Here is a 16,148-nt window from a genome sequence, read left to right as displayed (position 1 = left end):
TACTTAATGTTATATGTACATATTTAAAATAAAAATGGATGTGTGATATGTGTAGTTTATTGGTTGTCCGTTGGATACTAATCCCACACAATGTGACGAAGAAAATATTTTGCCTGTTCAAATCTTCCTAGTTTTCGAAAAATAACACTAAGATTATAAGAGGCAGAGAATAGAAGATGCTTTTTATCAAAGAAGAGGAGATAAAAATTAGAATATTTTGTATTTAAATTTTTGTAATAATTTACAATTTTTATTAAATCTGTTTTTTGATAAGTAGATGAATAATTAAGACAAGTATAACACATACATTTTTTCATATTAATAACATAATCATATATAAATTTTGGATTAAATTTTAATAATTTTTTTATTTCTTTATCTGCTTTTTTTATAAGTGTTATAACATTTAAGTATAATTTTATGCATTCATTAAAATAAGATAAATAATGTAATGCTCTCCCTAAATTATATAATATTTCAGCTAAATATATATATTTATAAATTTTATAAAATTGCGAATATTTTATATATTTTTTTTTTTTCTTCTTAATTTTTTGTTCATATCTTTTTAATATATATTCATTTAATATACAAAAAGATGTCATAATAACTGATTCTCTATTCTCTACTTTATATGCCCCTGAATAATTAAAATACGACGCCATCAAACTGAACAAAAAATTTACATCATCAGATATTCCTTCGAACTTGTTTTCTAATTTCTTTTTTGCATAATCGCGTTTTTTACTTTGCTCACCCATTTCGCCTTCCGAATTTTCACTCTGATCAGGTGTACTATCACAACATTCCACTGCACCCTCATTCAAATTCTTTATGTTTATTTGCTCCATTTTGTTTTTTACTTGAGCTTTATCTATGGTGGCCTTGTTTAATATGCGACTGTTTTCACGTCTCGAATTTAACAAGAAGGTGTAGGCCCGTGTAAACTCGTGAATCGCATGAATAACCATAGAGGATATATTACAAACATTTGCAATTAAATAAATAAGAAACGGATTTGCCTTATCAAAGTGTATACTTCGAACTAGAAATAATCTAAATATAATTAAAATATTTTTATATTTTGATCTTGATACAGATACTAAAAAATTCTGAGAAAATCTTCCTGTTAAAACTATATCAGTATAATATTTTAAAATTCGATATTCATTTTTTTTTTTTTTATTAAATATATATAAATCATTTAAGTACCTAACTTGTTTTTCATAATTGCCACTAGATATGTACAGCTTATTAAGTAACAGATTTATTCGAAAAATATAGTATCTACAATCTCTATTTTTTATATTATTATTATTTCCATTCTTTATTATTTTATTATAATGCTTATTAATATTTTCCTTTATACTATTGGTATATATATTATCAAAAAAATAATAATGAATATTAGAAAATATATTTGCATCATGTCTTTTTTTAAATTCGGTTTTTATAAAATTTATGTACGTTAATAATTTTATTTTACTTGACTTCCTATTCTTTAAATATAAACTTAACATATGAATTGAATCATCATATAAGTTCATTATGCTTACTAAAAAAAAACATTCCTCTAAAAATAAAATACTGAAATAGAGCCCTAAATAGCTTTCGAAAGAAAAAAAATTCATTTTCTTTTTTGTGTGTAAAAATGAAACTCCTTTTTTTTTTCTTTTCTCTTTTGTTTCATACTGATTGTGGTTATTACTCATTGGCAATTTTATACCATCCATTTTGTTAGTTACATTTTGTTCGCTTTCATAATTATCGTCAATTATGTTATTCTTTTTTAGTTTCATAAGTACACTATCATAGTTTACACCTGGTTGTGATGTAGATATTATGCTTCCACCATTTTTTCCACCATTTTTCTGATTGTCCTTCTTTAACTTCCTAAAATGGAAAGTTTCCTTTTCCATACATGCATATATTCTGCTAAAATCATGTTCTAATTCGTATAAGAAATAAAAAAGAGTGTAGCTAAATTTGTAAAACTTCATGACCACTCTATTATTTAATATTTCAGATTCGATGTTATATTTGTACTTGTAAAGGGTAGAGTAAAATTCTTCACGTGTACTACTATCTACATTATTAATGTTACCAACTGTGTTTGATAATTCTCTTTTTTTATCATAGCTTCCCTGAATTATGTCAGCAATGTCAACTATCATGATGTCTTTATAATATAATTTGTTTTCTTCGATTTTCAAATTTTTATAAACAATAGTAGTATAGGTTTCCTTTTTACTCTCATTTTTAAATATATTAAAGGAAGAACTTAAATAAAGCAGATATTCACGATATCGACATAATTCTGCAATATGGTCTTGTCCCATTTTCTTCATCTCCTTATTTTTACAATCCATTGTATGTAAAATATTAAATAAATAAAAAGAATTTAAAATCGGCAAATTATATTTTATACAAAAGTAACAAAAACAAATATTCGAATTTATTTTAATAATATTATTAATATTTTTATGAGATACATAGTTGTCATACATGTAATGTGCATTGCTATGACTAAAAGCTTTATCAGTATTTTGTTTTTTTTGAGGATATATATAAAATATGTGTAAAACATATTTATTATGTGATGTATATAATAATAATTTATTTTTTTTTCTAAATATTTTTAATAATAATATTTCTCTTTCTTTATTACTAAGTGGTTTAGGTATAGAAAATGTTGATCTTAATTTTTTTTCTTTTATACTTAATAATATATTAATTGATTTATTATATTTTTTTAATTTATATAAAATATCAATATATAATGTTTTTATATCTATTTCTATATTATCTTTTTCAATATTTTCATTATTTAAAATTTTTAATATTATCTTTTCTCCCTTTACATAGTCTCCTATATAATAATAACTCTTTACCATTTTATAAACAAAATTTGTAAGATTTATTTTATTATCAAATGATATCATTTCATTCATTGATGTGGTTTGTTCTGTAATTATGTCGTTAAGAAAGTTTCCACTTTCACTATCACTACTCCCAATTGTGTCATCACATTTTGCTTGTCTTTTTTGTTTATAAATAAGTCGATAAAAATATATTGCACATGTATACATCCCTTTAGCATAATACGATTCAGCAACACTAAATATTATATCTTCATATAAAATATAATTCTTTTTTAATACTTCAAAAAAAATTGTATTAATAAGATAGCTAGATTTTAAATTTATACCACTTATTATGGATTTTATAAATTGTGAAAATATATCAACATGTACATGGTCACTATTTTTTGTTAATTTTTTATAAACAAATATGCATTCATTATATTTATTATTTAATATTTGTGATTGCATAAATAAGCAAATTATATTTTTTTCATAATATGTCAAATTATAATGAGATGTTCTTCTCATCACTTTTATATATATGTCTTTTAAAAAGCTATAACATTCTTCGGGTCTATTTATAATTATTAAACATATACAAATATATATATCTACAATTATATTATAGGAATCGGTACTATTATTCTCTTTTATTATTAATAGATTCTTTAGACAATTTTTATAGTCTTCTATTAGTATGTATGTAAATGCGATATTAAAATGTAAGTGATTCATAAAATCGTCAAACAGCTCCTTTTTATCAAAATTGTCACAATTTGGTTCATCTGCTTTTTTGAAATCTGTTCGGGGCTCACCTTCTTCACCTTCTTCACCTTCATTGCTATTCGGGCTTTTCTCATTTTCTATTTCATGCATATATAATGAATATTCATTTTGGCTATTTTCATCTGTTAAATTTGTTTCCTTATTATTATTTTTTTTTTTTTGTAGCCTTGCCTTTTTTCTTTTATATAATCTCATTGCTTTATATAAACAATATAATAATATATTATATTCTTTTTCAATTTTACATAAATTAGAAATATTATACCATGTCAAAAAATCATTACGAGTTAAATGTGCTGCTATCAAATAATAATTAATCGCTTTTTTTAAATTATCATATTCTCTTTCATATATTAAACCTAATAAATGATAAGGGTCATGTAAATCTGGAGATATTTTTATAACCTGTTCTAATAATTTTATACATTCTTCATAATTTTTATTAATATAATTATTATTAGCTTTATTTATTAAACTTTCAACTTCTTTATTCATTTTTGATGGTTCATTTGATCCTACCATTTTTTCGGTTTTTCCTTTCGCTCTTTTTCCTTTTTTATGTCCTCGTTTTTTTTTTTTTCTTCCCCTCTTTTTTGTATTCCTTTGTTTTTCTAAATATGCATTTTCATTCTCAAACATATCATCACTTTCATCATTGTTATGTTTTAATAATAATAAATCTTCATCACTAATACTTGTGTTTGAACTACTATCTAATTTTAAGTTAGCTGATTCATCATCTAGTTCATCATAATCTTCAAATATATATGAATCATATGTATATACATTTTTATTTGCATTCCCTAAATTTAATATATAAGACTGATTTGAATAAAAATAAAAATATAAAATATTATTTAAGTTTATATTATTAATATCTAATAACCTCTCTTCACCTATTATTATATTCCTATTATTAATGGAATCAAATATATCATCTTGTCTTTTTCCTTTTTCATTTTCATACTCAGCTAGCGTTTTTTTTTTAAATGTATTTAAGTTATCCAAAAAATGAGAATGATATATTTCATCTTCCTCATTGTCATATAATAAAGTATCAATATCATCATCGTTAACCGAATTTAATAATATTTTTTTTTGTTTTTCTTCATATGTTTCAACTTTTTTATTTAAGTTTAATAATTTATTAATTTTATTTTGTAAACTTTCATCATTTGATTTGTTACTTTTTACCATATTATAATATTTCAAAACATCATCATCACTTCCCAAATCGGAATCGTTGCTCTGTTCCTCATTTTCACTTTGTTCGTCTTTACTTTCGCTTTTTTCTTCTTCAATTTCACTCTGTTCGTCTTCCTCATTTTCGCTAGTCTCATCATAATTATAGCCATGATGTAAATCCAATTCTTCCCATTCATCGTTTTCAAGTTGTTTATTTTTTCCCCTACTTTTGAGCTTATTGTTTGCTGGAATAGATGAATAAAAACTATCATCTATATTTTCAGATTCATTTAAATTAAGCAAATTTTCTAAGAGTGAATCATCAGATTCACTGTCTACATCTATATTCTCTTTCCCATCATTAGAACCCGCTTCATATTGCCACCGTTTATTTTGTCCGTTATAATTATCCATCTCGTTCGATACCCGAATTGTCTATGCATAAATGTGTTAATTAGTTTCTACATACGCTCACACGTATATATAAGTATATATTTGTTTACCTTTTAGTTATTTATATATTAACTTGTTGCTTATTTAAGGAACTTGTTTGATCCCATTGTTTCATAGCCCATTAATGTAGTATGCTCAGTCCAATCATTTTCTTTTAATGTATAACTTTCTTCCTATATACATATGAAAATAAAACTACAGAGAGTTATAGTCGATTCACTATTTTAAATTACAATACATATAATCCTGCAACCCTTATGGATACATAAATGTTTAATTCTCGATTTTTCATTTATGTGTATTAATGCGGAAAGGTGATTATTCACATGTTTTATTATGCAAATTAAATATATGCATATATATAAACATGGTTTGAAAAAGAGAAATATATAAATTCATAAAAGGCTTTATCCTTAAATATATATGCACATAGTTTTATGCAATTCTATATTCACAATCTAAAGAACATATTACTTCTTTACATCCAATAAGAATGAATGAGATAATTTAATATTTTTTATTATAAAAAAGAAAAATAAACAATCTGATTTTATATTAAAAAAATATAATTATATAATTACATTTTTTAAATGAAAAAGGTTTGTTAAAAACGTATATATCTTAGCCTAGCCCTCACATATACATGCATATATACATTATTAATATTTGTATTTCTCATAGAAATATATATTTACTATGTGATAAAAATTTCTGTTAATTTATAATATTTTTATTTTGTTTTATTTTTTAATTAAAAATATAGCTACCTTACAAATTAAAAAAAATGCATATAGCTATTATACATTTTGAAAATAATTCCTTTTTTTTTTAAAAAAATAATAATATAGCAACTGTTATATATAATAAACACACGCTTGTTAGGAAGTGTAAAAATGTATAGATTAGTATATTCCAAATTTACAACGTTTAAATAAAAAGAGAAAAAAATTATGAAATAATGAAATTAGGATGTATATTTTTATTTTCCCTAAAATAGCAAACATTTAAAATTACCCCCAATTTCCATCAAAAATTTGTTACATGTATGAATAGCAAGAGTATGGCTCACCATACAATATTTTCCTTTTTTATAAATCATCATTTTTTTTGTTCATATAATTAATTTTCTCACTAGTTTGTATATATATATTTTTAAGTATCACCTTTGTTTTATTATATATAGTTAAAATTTGTTTGTGTATCTTCTCTATATATCCGCATTCTCTTTATTTTTGTATGCAAGCTAAAGCGACATATTTTACACTTATGTCGTTTGATAGTGGTTTATTTTTTTCTAATATATAAAGATTTTTTAAAAATAAAAAACAGGATTTATGTGTGAATAGGTGTACACATTTAAAATCACGGAAAAATTATTAACATTTTTGTTTCTTAATGTTGGGTATGCACTCATAAAAAAATAAACTATTATTTTTTATTAATTATAACATTTTTAAGGAGAACAATATAAGATCGTACTAATTCGCATAATTTATATATACAAAATAATACGCAAAAAATATATGCATACATGCGATGCATATATTCGTATGCACTTAGAATGGATTAACAATTTAACTGCATAAAGGAAATTATAATAAGACAAAGGAAAATTTTTATATGAACAGTACATAATTTTTTTTTGTTTAATAAATAAATTTGGCGATAATCGGCATTCATAATTTTGTGATATGTTAAAATAATATGAAAGATAAAGGCAAAATATTTTAGAAAAATATAAAAAATTAGGAAAGGAATTATACACATACGTATGCACTATGTTTTACACATTATATACACTATTTATCATATATAATACACATGTATATTAAACAAAAATTTAAAAATAGTACGTAATATATTTGTATATACTACATATATATTTTATATAGGAATATTAAAACTGAATTGTTTTAACTATTTGTGAAAACTAGTTAGTTATGGATATTTGTTTTTTTAAATGAATTTTTATAGTTGTCATTGCAACAAAAAAATAAATTTTCTTTAATTTTATTATTATTACTATTTTATTACACGATTATTTTATTTTATGTATTGTTAAGGTAAAAAATGAAGAAATTATGAACGTACATAAAAAAAAAGACTTCGATAAAATTGTGTAAAGATATTTTGGAATATTGTTTTTAACCCTTTTAAGTTATGATCTTAAAAAAAAAAAAAATTAATTGTTTATTTAACCTAATCCATAATATTTGCAGCTCTTTATAATATATAAAATGTTACTATATTGATGCTGATATGTTATGCATATGTATGTATATTTTTACAAATAAATAAATTTGTATGCATGTATGTTTATATTCGTAATACATTTATTATTTGAGTGTTGTAGATTTTGTAATTTCATATATAATGATAATACGATATTATATTTAATAGGAAATTAGTTATACTGCTATATTGTTGTATTGTTTTTTTTTTCATTTGTTTTTTTCATAACACACCTTAATATAGAAATATACATAGACAATTTTTTATAAAAAAAATAAGCAAATTGCTCAGTGATGCCATTTTGATTTTTCACTGATTTATATTTTTTATAGAAAAAATATAATGAACAGATAAAATCAATACTTAAAATATATGTACATAATATGCATATGTTTTATATCTATATGTATGTTAGTATATGTGTGTGTAACCTATAAGTACCATTACAAATGACAGATAAAATAATTTCACCCCCAAATCAATGAGGAGAATATTATAAGAATAATTATTAATTTGTTAGGAAAATAATAATATTATTATTATTAAACAATTTAACATATATATAATCAATAAAATATATAAATCAACATCAATATAAAAAATGACACATAAGTATATGCAGATATCACACGGGCAACCAGAAAAGAAAAGAGGTGGTTCGATATTCATATTTATTGTCTTTTTTATATTATGTAAGTGTCAAAATAAATGATAATATCATCATATATACATGTGCTACGATTCGTCGTGGCAACATAAGTTGTGTAAAAAACTTTATATAAACACATTTTTAATTTGTTTTTTATAGCATTTATATACATTGGATATACAGGAATCGTTTTGCGATCATGGTTTATTCCATATAGAAGTGGCTCATTGACAATAGCCATTGCTTTCCATATCTTTTTTTTTTTATTTTTACTAAGTTTTATAAAAGTAAAATAAAAAAATTGCATATATGTTTATCTATGAATGCTTACCTTTGATATTATCAATAAATAATTATTTATTACATATATCCATCTCTGTATATGTCCTACTATCCATTTATGTATAACCTTTTCATTTCCTTTTAGTGTGCATCAACGGATCCAGGAAAAGTTCCAAGAAATTGGGGGTTTTATGTTGGTGATGATGTAAAGAGAAGAAGATATTGTAAAATTTGCAATGTATGGAAACCAGATAGAACACATCACTGTTCGGCTTGTAATAGATGTGTATTAAATATGGATCATCATTGTCCATGGATAAATAATTGTGTTGGATTTTACAACAGAAGATTTTTTATGCAGTTATTGTTTTACGGTTTAATTTGTTTATTTATGGTTGCTACTCAGACTTTCCATTATATATTTATAGATAATATTAATGCATATATGGATACCGGATTTCAAGAAAATAATTCTTTTGTAGCTCTTGAATATACCTATGCCTCCATCGTTCTATTTTTAACTTTTGTTTTAATTTTTGCTTTAGTCCCATTTACAAAATTTCATTTAAAACTTATTTCAAAAAATTCGACAACCATTGAAAATATGGATATATATCATCAAGACTATAATATTTATAATGTAGGATGTGAAGATAATGCAAAACAGGTTAGAACAAATTACACATTTCTGCATGACCATGTAATGGATCCTTATTGCTTGCACATTTTTATATTTCAAGTTAGTTCATTCCCCAATTTGCATATATATTTACCATTTTGCAGGTCTTTGGAAATAACATTTTATGCTGGATGTGCCCATGCCAATGCATTTCAAACAGACCAGCAGGCGATGGAGTTCGTTGGAGAGTCAGCATATCACAAGGAACTAACATTTGATGGGAAGGAAAAAAAAAAACTATATTCTTTTTTGAACTTATAATATTTCATAAAATCTCAAAATATGCAATAGCATTATCTAAATAAATATATTTTTGAATTTTTCAAACCCTATTCATTTACACACACATACAATCATACATATTTGTCTCTATGTTTTATTTTTTTTTTCTGTTTTATGCATAATATTATAATAAATATTTTTAACTATCCAGTTTATGATTTTCGCATTCCATTTCTTGTTTTCTTCGTCTACCTAAAATATGTATACCTTTATTGAAGAAAAATAGGATTGCAATTTTTTTTTTTTTTCAATAGTTTTCAGTAATAAAATGTATATGTGTGTATATATAATTTTTTTTTATTATTGTACTTCATATTAAAAATATTTGAAGTTTACTATTTTGATTTAATGACACATTTTTTCAATTTTTTTTGTAAAATTAAATTCCAATGATTTATTTTTTTCCCATTATTTGTATACACACACAATAGTTTTTAGGATATAGTATTTTAAATTAAAATAGTATTTTATTATTTTATTTTTTTTTTGTTCTTGTTCTGTTTTTTCTGTTTGTTTGTAGAGAAAACTTAATACGTTGGTTAAAAAATTCTTAATTAAAAAATGGCAACAAATGGAGCACCTTATGGAAAGTCACAAAGTATGCAAATAAGCAATGCAGTAGACAATGCAGCGCATGTGCTGACTTATTTTTCAAATTACGAAAAAAAAGTTGTCTTATGAGCATAACGAAACAGAGAGAAAAAACTGATAAAGGGCACTCAGCGTAAATCAAAAATGCCCGTCTAATCACGCGGTGTATTATTAAAAAATAAAATAACATGTAGAATAAAAAATTTTAAAGTATATACATAAACATCATAATTTCGGAAAATAAATATGCATATATATGCCTTGTTGAAAACCAATTTTTACTCCTTAACGAGAAACAGGCCGCAGTAAAAGCAGGTGAAACCCATTTTAAACTTCTTCATACACTGAAAAAAAAAAAAAAAAAAAAAATATATATATGACGCTTCAACATGTGCAAAGATAACATATGCATATGTACATAGACGACGATTGCTCCTCCATTTTGATTACCATTTCCGAATAGGTCGCATCACATAGCTGGCAACGATATTTATATGTACAATAAACAAAAAAATAGTAACATATATATATACGTTTATGGCATGAATCACAGATATTTGAAAAGGTTGTAAGTTGTTTTTTACAATACGGACAGTTCCCAAATAGCTCTTTATTTTTATAAGAATATTTAGATGCATTTAAAAAAGCATCATGATTAACCTTTTTCATAAAATTTTGAAAATATGCTTGATCTGTAAAATTTATATTACTATTTATATTATGATTTTTGAAAAACTTTTCTAAATTATAATTTGTTTTTTTTCTATTAAATTTTATTGTTTTTAAAGTATCATCAATAATATAATAATTTTTCATTTTCTTTTCATAATTTGTTAAATAATCAATTAAAGTTATATTATTATTGTTTTTTATATCCATTTTACATAATATATCATCCTTTCCTGCATGTTCAGGTAGTGGAACAATACTATCAGAAGCATCTGGCAAACAGATATTATTATTATTATTATTTGCTTCGTCAACATCAATAAGATCATTTTCTTTCTCTTCCTTTGTTTCATCACTATCTTTGTTACGATCTACATCTCCAATTTGGTCTAATTTAGAAACATCTTCATCCTCTAATTCATTAATATCACGAATACACATTGGGTTGTTGCTCAAAAATGATTCATATTTGTCACTTGATATAAGGCTAGAAATATCAAGAGCTGTTTTTAAAAAACCATTATATTTTATACTAGAGGAAAATATATTAAAATTGCTGGTTGAATATATATAGTAACCCCATTCAGGAGAAAAAGTTTTTATCGAATTTTCGAAATCCATTTCATGATTATTTATTAATGAACACTTATTACTTTTATATGATATAGCATATTTAAGAAATGTATTTTTAGATAGTTTATATATTTCATATATAATACTATTTGTATTATCTTTTTGTTTATGTATACTTGTTTGTATTGGATCTTCATCTGTTTCTTCTTCGTCTTCTTCTTCCTTTTCAGTATTTTCTTCATATTTTATAAAATCACGTGGATATAATTTAAAAAAATATTCACATGTTTTTTCTACATAATATAAACACCCCCTTAAAAATAAACGTATAATAAATTTTTTTAAAACCTTTTTTAATAACTTATCTACATCACTAGAACGATTATTTAGCTCGTTTGATATATACAATATTCTACATAGGACAGATAGTAATACTAAAATTCGAGACGAGTTTTCTATATATTTATATCTTTTATATTCATATATAAGTATAAAAATTTTACATACTATAATATTTATTACATTGTTTTTTATAATAACTTTTAATTCATCTATTGTTATATTTTTAGAATAATTTACATTTAAACATATATTTACAATTTGATAATTTTTTTTGAATATTCTATTTTGTATACTACAATAACTGTTCGTAAAATTTTGGATGTAGTTTTTATTTTTTATACATGCCTTTAAACCCTTTGTATATTTTTTTTCTAAAATATATTTTAAACTCATATTATTTAAATATTTCATCATTGATATTTTATATTTTATATAATTTATATTTATACTGTTTCTTGCTATTCGTTTGTCTTCATTATATTTTTCATTCCCCATGGTATCTTTATTTTTAAATTGTTTTAACTCTTTATTTATTCCATGCTTATGAAAGTTTTTTATAATATATATTTCATAATGTGTCAATGGGCATATATATCGATAGTATTGCTTTCCAATATTTATTTCGTTATCCGCTTTGCTAGTATATATTCTTTTCTTTTCGTTTTCTTCACATTCTACTACATCGTGTTCAAAACTTACGAGATCTGTACTATCTGTTTTTTTTCGATCATTACGCTCTTTGCTTATTTTATCAAACATTTCATCCTTCGATTTATTTTTACTAAATGCAAATTCACAACTATCAAAAGAATTTTCAGTTTTCTTATTCATAAAGTCTCTATTTTCAAAATTTAAAGACTCATCAAGACTGTCCTCTCTTTTATAATCTTCATTCATAGTATTATCAATACTACATTCATCTGTGGTATTGCTTTTTTCACCATCTGATTCATCATCCATAGATGCATCTGACTTTCTAGAACCTGGACTTAAAATACGATATTTTTTTACATAATATTCATTCATTTGTTTATTTTTTTGTATAAATTCAGTTAATCCCTTTTCAGCAAGTGATTGTTCTTTTGTCCTTTTTATTTCTTCTTTTAAATTTTCTTGAATTTTTTTTTTTTTTTCTAATTCTTTTTTTTCTATTAATTCATTATATTTTCTTTTTATATCTTCATATTCATTCATGTCACTATTTTTACTTTCTTCACTATTATTAAAAGGTTTTTTTTTTTTTTTTTCTAAATCTATAAAATCTCTTTGTTTTTTCAAATTTTCTAAAAATTTATCTCTATCATTTTGTGATACTCCCAAATTCTGAACCCACTTATCAGCAAACATATCAAAAAGTTTATTTTCAAAATTTTTATTAATTTCGCTAATTATTTCAGCCATATTTATTTTCTCATCTTTATTTACTTCTGTAATATCATGAAAGCTGCTGCCTTTTTTCTTTCGTAACTTTTCTTCAGATTTATTATCTTTTCCAACCTTTTTAAATAAATCCTCATCGTTTTCCATTTTATTTTTACTATCTTTCTTTTCTCTTCCTTCATTATTATTGTTGTTACCATCTGCGTTAAAAATATCTTCATCAGAAAAGTTGAAAAAGGATATATTGTTATTTTTTAAATTTATATCATTTTCTGGATTCAAATAGGAAGGTATAACTTCATCTATATGCACATTTTTCCCTTTATCTTCAGATTCATGTTTTTTTTTAGAATTTTTTTTCATCTCTTTTTTACCTTCCCGTTTTTCTTTCTTATTTTTTCTACTATCATCATAAAATGTCTGAGATTTGTTAGATGCATTTAGGTCATCACTTGATGAACCCTCATTTTTTATAAAATCTTTTGAATTATTTTCAAAAGAGAAATGTGTAAACTTTCGATTTGAATCATCTGAAAATTTCTCATATTCTGAATCATTATCGGATTCATGTTTCTTTTTTTTTTTCTTTTTTTTCTCTTTATCTTTTTCACTACCAAAACTGAACCTCTCATTATTAATATCCATACTTTTTATTTCATCATTAAATTGGTTAAATTTTTTTTTCATTTCTTCAATTTCATTATTAAATTCGCTACATTTATATTCGATTGTTTGATTATCATTTTCTTCACTACCATCATTATAATTTTCAAAAAATGGATCTCTTCTTTTGTATATATTTTCATCATTAATATATGGATTATGTTTATGTTTGTTTATTTTGTTTCCATCTATATCTGTTTTTTCTTTTTTTTTTTTCTTTTCTTTTTTATTTGCATCTCCATGTTTACTATTGTAGTTGTATGGATCATCATCTGATGAATTACATTTATAATAATCATTTTCTGAATTATTATTCGATTTTAGCATTTTATCATTATTATCTGATCTATCATCGATGTCACTTTTTAGTGAACTGCTTGAAAGACATTCAAGGGGTTGGTTATATTTTTCTATGGCAAGGTCCGCTGAACGACTTACAGCAAACATTCGTATTTCTGTTACTAAAAAGGAACAAACCTCATAATCTCCCTTACTATTTTTATTCATTTTCATATTCTTTAAATTGTTTAAATGGGAATTATATTTACCTATGCATAAAGGTATAACATTTTTAGAATCGAGATAGAAATTTGTAGGATATAATGAATTATTATAAAAAATTGCATATTTATTTTTATATATATCAAAAAAATAATTATATTCTCCTGATAATATTACAAATATAAGATCAATTCCAATATTAAAAACTATAGATACATAACTCCAATAATAATTATTATATTTTATAGTTTTTAAATGAGCAATAGGAAATTTATCAAATTCAAAATTCTGATTTTTATAATTTATTAAAAAGTTACATTCTTCACCATCAATAATTAAATATATACTCCATTCAGAATATTCTACCCCTTTTTGAATTAAACAATAACTTTTTTTTTCTTTTTTTTTTTTTATTTTTTTCTCTTCTAGTCCTATCCACATTTCAAATGCAAAACCTTCATTAATATCATTTGATATATTCTGACATATCTCTTGTTTTATTTTTATACTATTTTCGTTAGTACTATAATTACCACCCAAAAGCTCTAAACAATTATCCGATGGAATTTCAATATAACAATTAGACTTGCCACTCACATTAAGGCAATAATTTTTTTTATGTTTTTTTTCCAAATTATCGAAATTAAGAATTTCTTTGTTTTTTATTTTGAACATCCAAGGAGAGTCTGCAAAATAGGAAGAAAATAATAAAGGTGTAAGCAAAAGGTTTTTTTTTTTTTTTTTTTTCATTTTTTAATAAACTGATTGTACATACCACCAGAGCCGTTCCCATCATTTTTGATATAAGCTATTCTGCCACATCCCGATGAGTCCCCTACCGTTTTGTGTCTACCTTCTGTACAACGGTAGTAGGCAACCAACCCAATTGGCGACTTACTAAACATGCTTTTATAACTTTTCTTTTCTTCGAGATTCATATAATGCTGATCAACTGTGTTGATACTATAATGATTATCATCATTTCCTGAGTCATCTGACTTTTTAAAATAACCTTTTAAAGATGAGTTTTTTTTTTTTTTTTTTTTTTCCATTATTATTGTTGTTTTAAATACTGCGATATTTTACTATACAAAGAGAATATATTTACATAATAATATTTATAATCAAAGAATACAAAAATGATAAAAAAAATAAAATCCTTATATATAACTATATAAGATATAGCTATATATAAGCCATCTATAAAATTAGAATTAAGGAGAGTATATTTTGTTAATCTACCAAACCTTATTCTTGAAATATTTTTCGCATTTTTTAATACTCTATTATTCATATAATAATTATCACAATTTTTGGTTTTTATATATTTTTATTTTTTTTAAAGCAATTATATGTATAATATATTTTGTATAACTGTTTAGTTATAATAACAAAGGTATTCTTGAAAGTTATGTATTTTTTTTTATTACTTTTTTACATTAATGTAATATTTTTATTCTAATCTTATATAAATTATTATTACCTATTATATATTTTTTTCAGATTGCTTAACGGAAATTTTTAAAAAAATTTTATTTTTTTTTCTTGTGACGTACTACCTCCATTTATGTATTTCTATAGACAAAGAAAAAAAAATATATATGTACAGGCGTCAGTTATATAATAAAAAATTGTTGAGTTATATATAAAATTTGATTCTTTTTGTATATTAATAGAGATAAAAAAGAAATATATTAAATTTTTTTAAAAATAAATCGGCAATAAAAATAATAAATAAATTAACTTATAGCTTGTTTTATTCACTTTTTTATAACCACAAAGCAAAAAATTGTTATAGAAATATACAATCATGATATTTTTTTGAATATAATTAAAATGCAAATATGTACAAAAGAGAACTAAATTATACACAAAATTTATCTTATATACGTTTCTACATATTAAAAAAATTCACATATATATATAATATAGATATGTATGAACATTTGTAGATATATTTACTTACCCTTTCGCTTTTTATGAATTTTCCTAGACTTTACTTTATAAACATATAGTA

General features: G+C 23.0%; 3 protein-coding genes across 3 annotated transcripts; 1 reads left to right on the top strand and 2 right to left on the bottom strand.

Annotated features, from left to right (window-relative positions):
- Window positions 1–77: 77 nt before the first annotated feature.
- On the bottom strand, window positions 78–5,249 carry PCHAS_0109000 (conserved Plasmodium protein, unknown function; the record flags this gene model as incomplete). The annotated part of the gene is made up of 1 exon (XM_016797988.1): window positions 78–5,249. One exon carries the CDS (start codon window positions 5,247–5,249, stop codon window positions 78–80), a length of 5,172 nt encoding a protein of 1,723 aa, XP_016653004.1.
- Window positions 5,250–8,121: 2,872 nt separating this feature from the next.
- PCHAS_0108900 (palmitoyltransferase DHHC2, putative) lies at window positions 8,122–9,348 on the top strand (the record flags this gene model as incomplete). Its single annotated transcript, XM_737157.2, has 4 exons — window positions 8,122–8,212; window positions 8,329–8,456; window positions 8,597–9,118; window positions 9,235–9,348. 4 exons carry the CDS (start codon window positions 8,122–8,124, stop codon window positions 9,346–9,348), a joined length of 855 nt encoding a protein of 284 aa, XP_742250.2.
- Window positions 9,349–10,281: 933 nt separating this feature from the next.
- PCHAS_0108800 (conserved Plasmodium protein, unknown function) lies at window positions 10,282–15,183 on the bottom strand (the record flags this gene model as incomplete). The annotated part of the gene is made up of 3 exons (XM_016797977.1): window positions 10,282–10,347; window positions 10,454–14,817; window positions 14,907–15,183. 3 exons carry the CDS (start codon window positions 15,181–15,183, stop codon window positions 10,282–10,284), a joined length of 4,707 nt encoding a protein of 1,568 aa, XP_016653003.1.
- Between the last annotated feature and the right edge of the window lie 965 nt (window positions 15,184–16,148).

Source organism: Plasmodium chabaudi, assembly GCF_900002335.3.
Source record: "Plasmodium chabaudi chabaudi strain AS genome assembly, chromosome: 1".
In the NCBI taxonomy this organism is placed as follows: domain Eukaryota; phylum Apicomplexa; class Aconoidasida; order Haemosporida; family Plasmodiidae; genus Plasmodium; species Plasmodium chabaudi.
The sequence above is the reverse complement of the archived record's forward strand: the minus strand, read 5'-3'. Positions and strand labels throughout refer to the sequence as shown.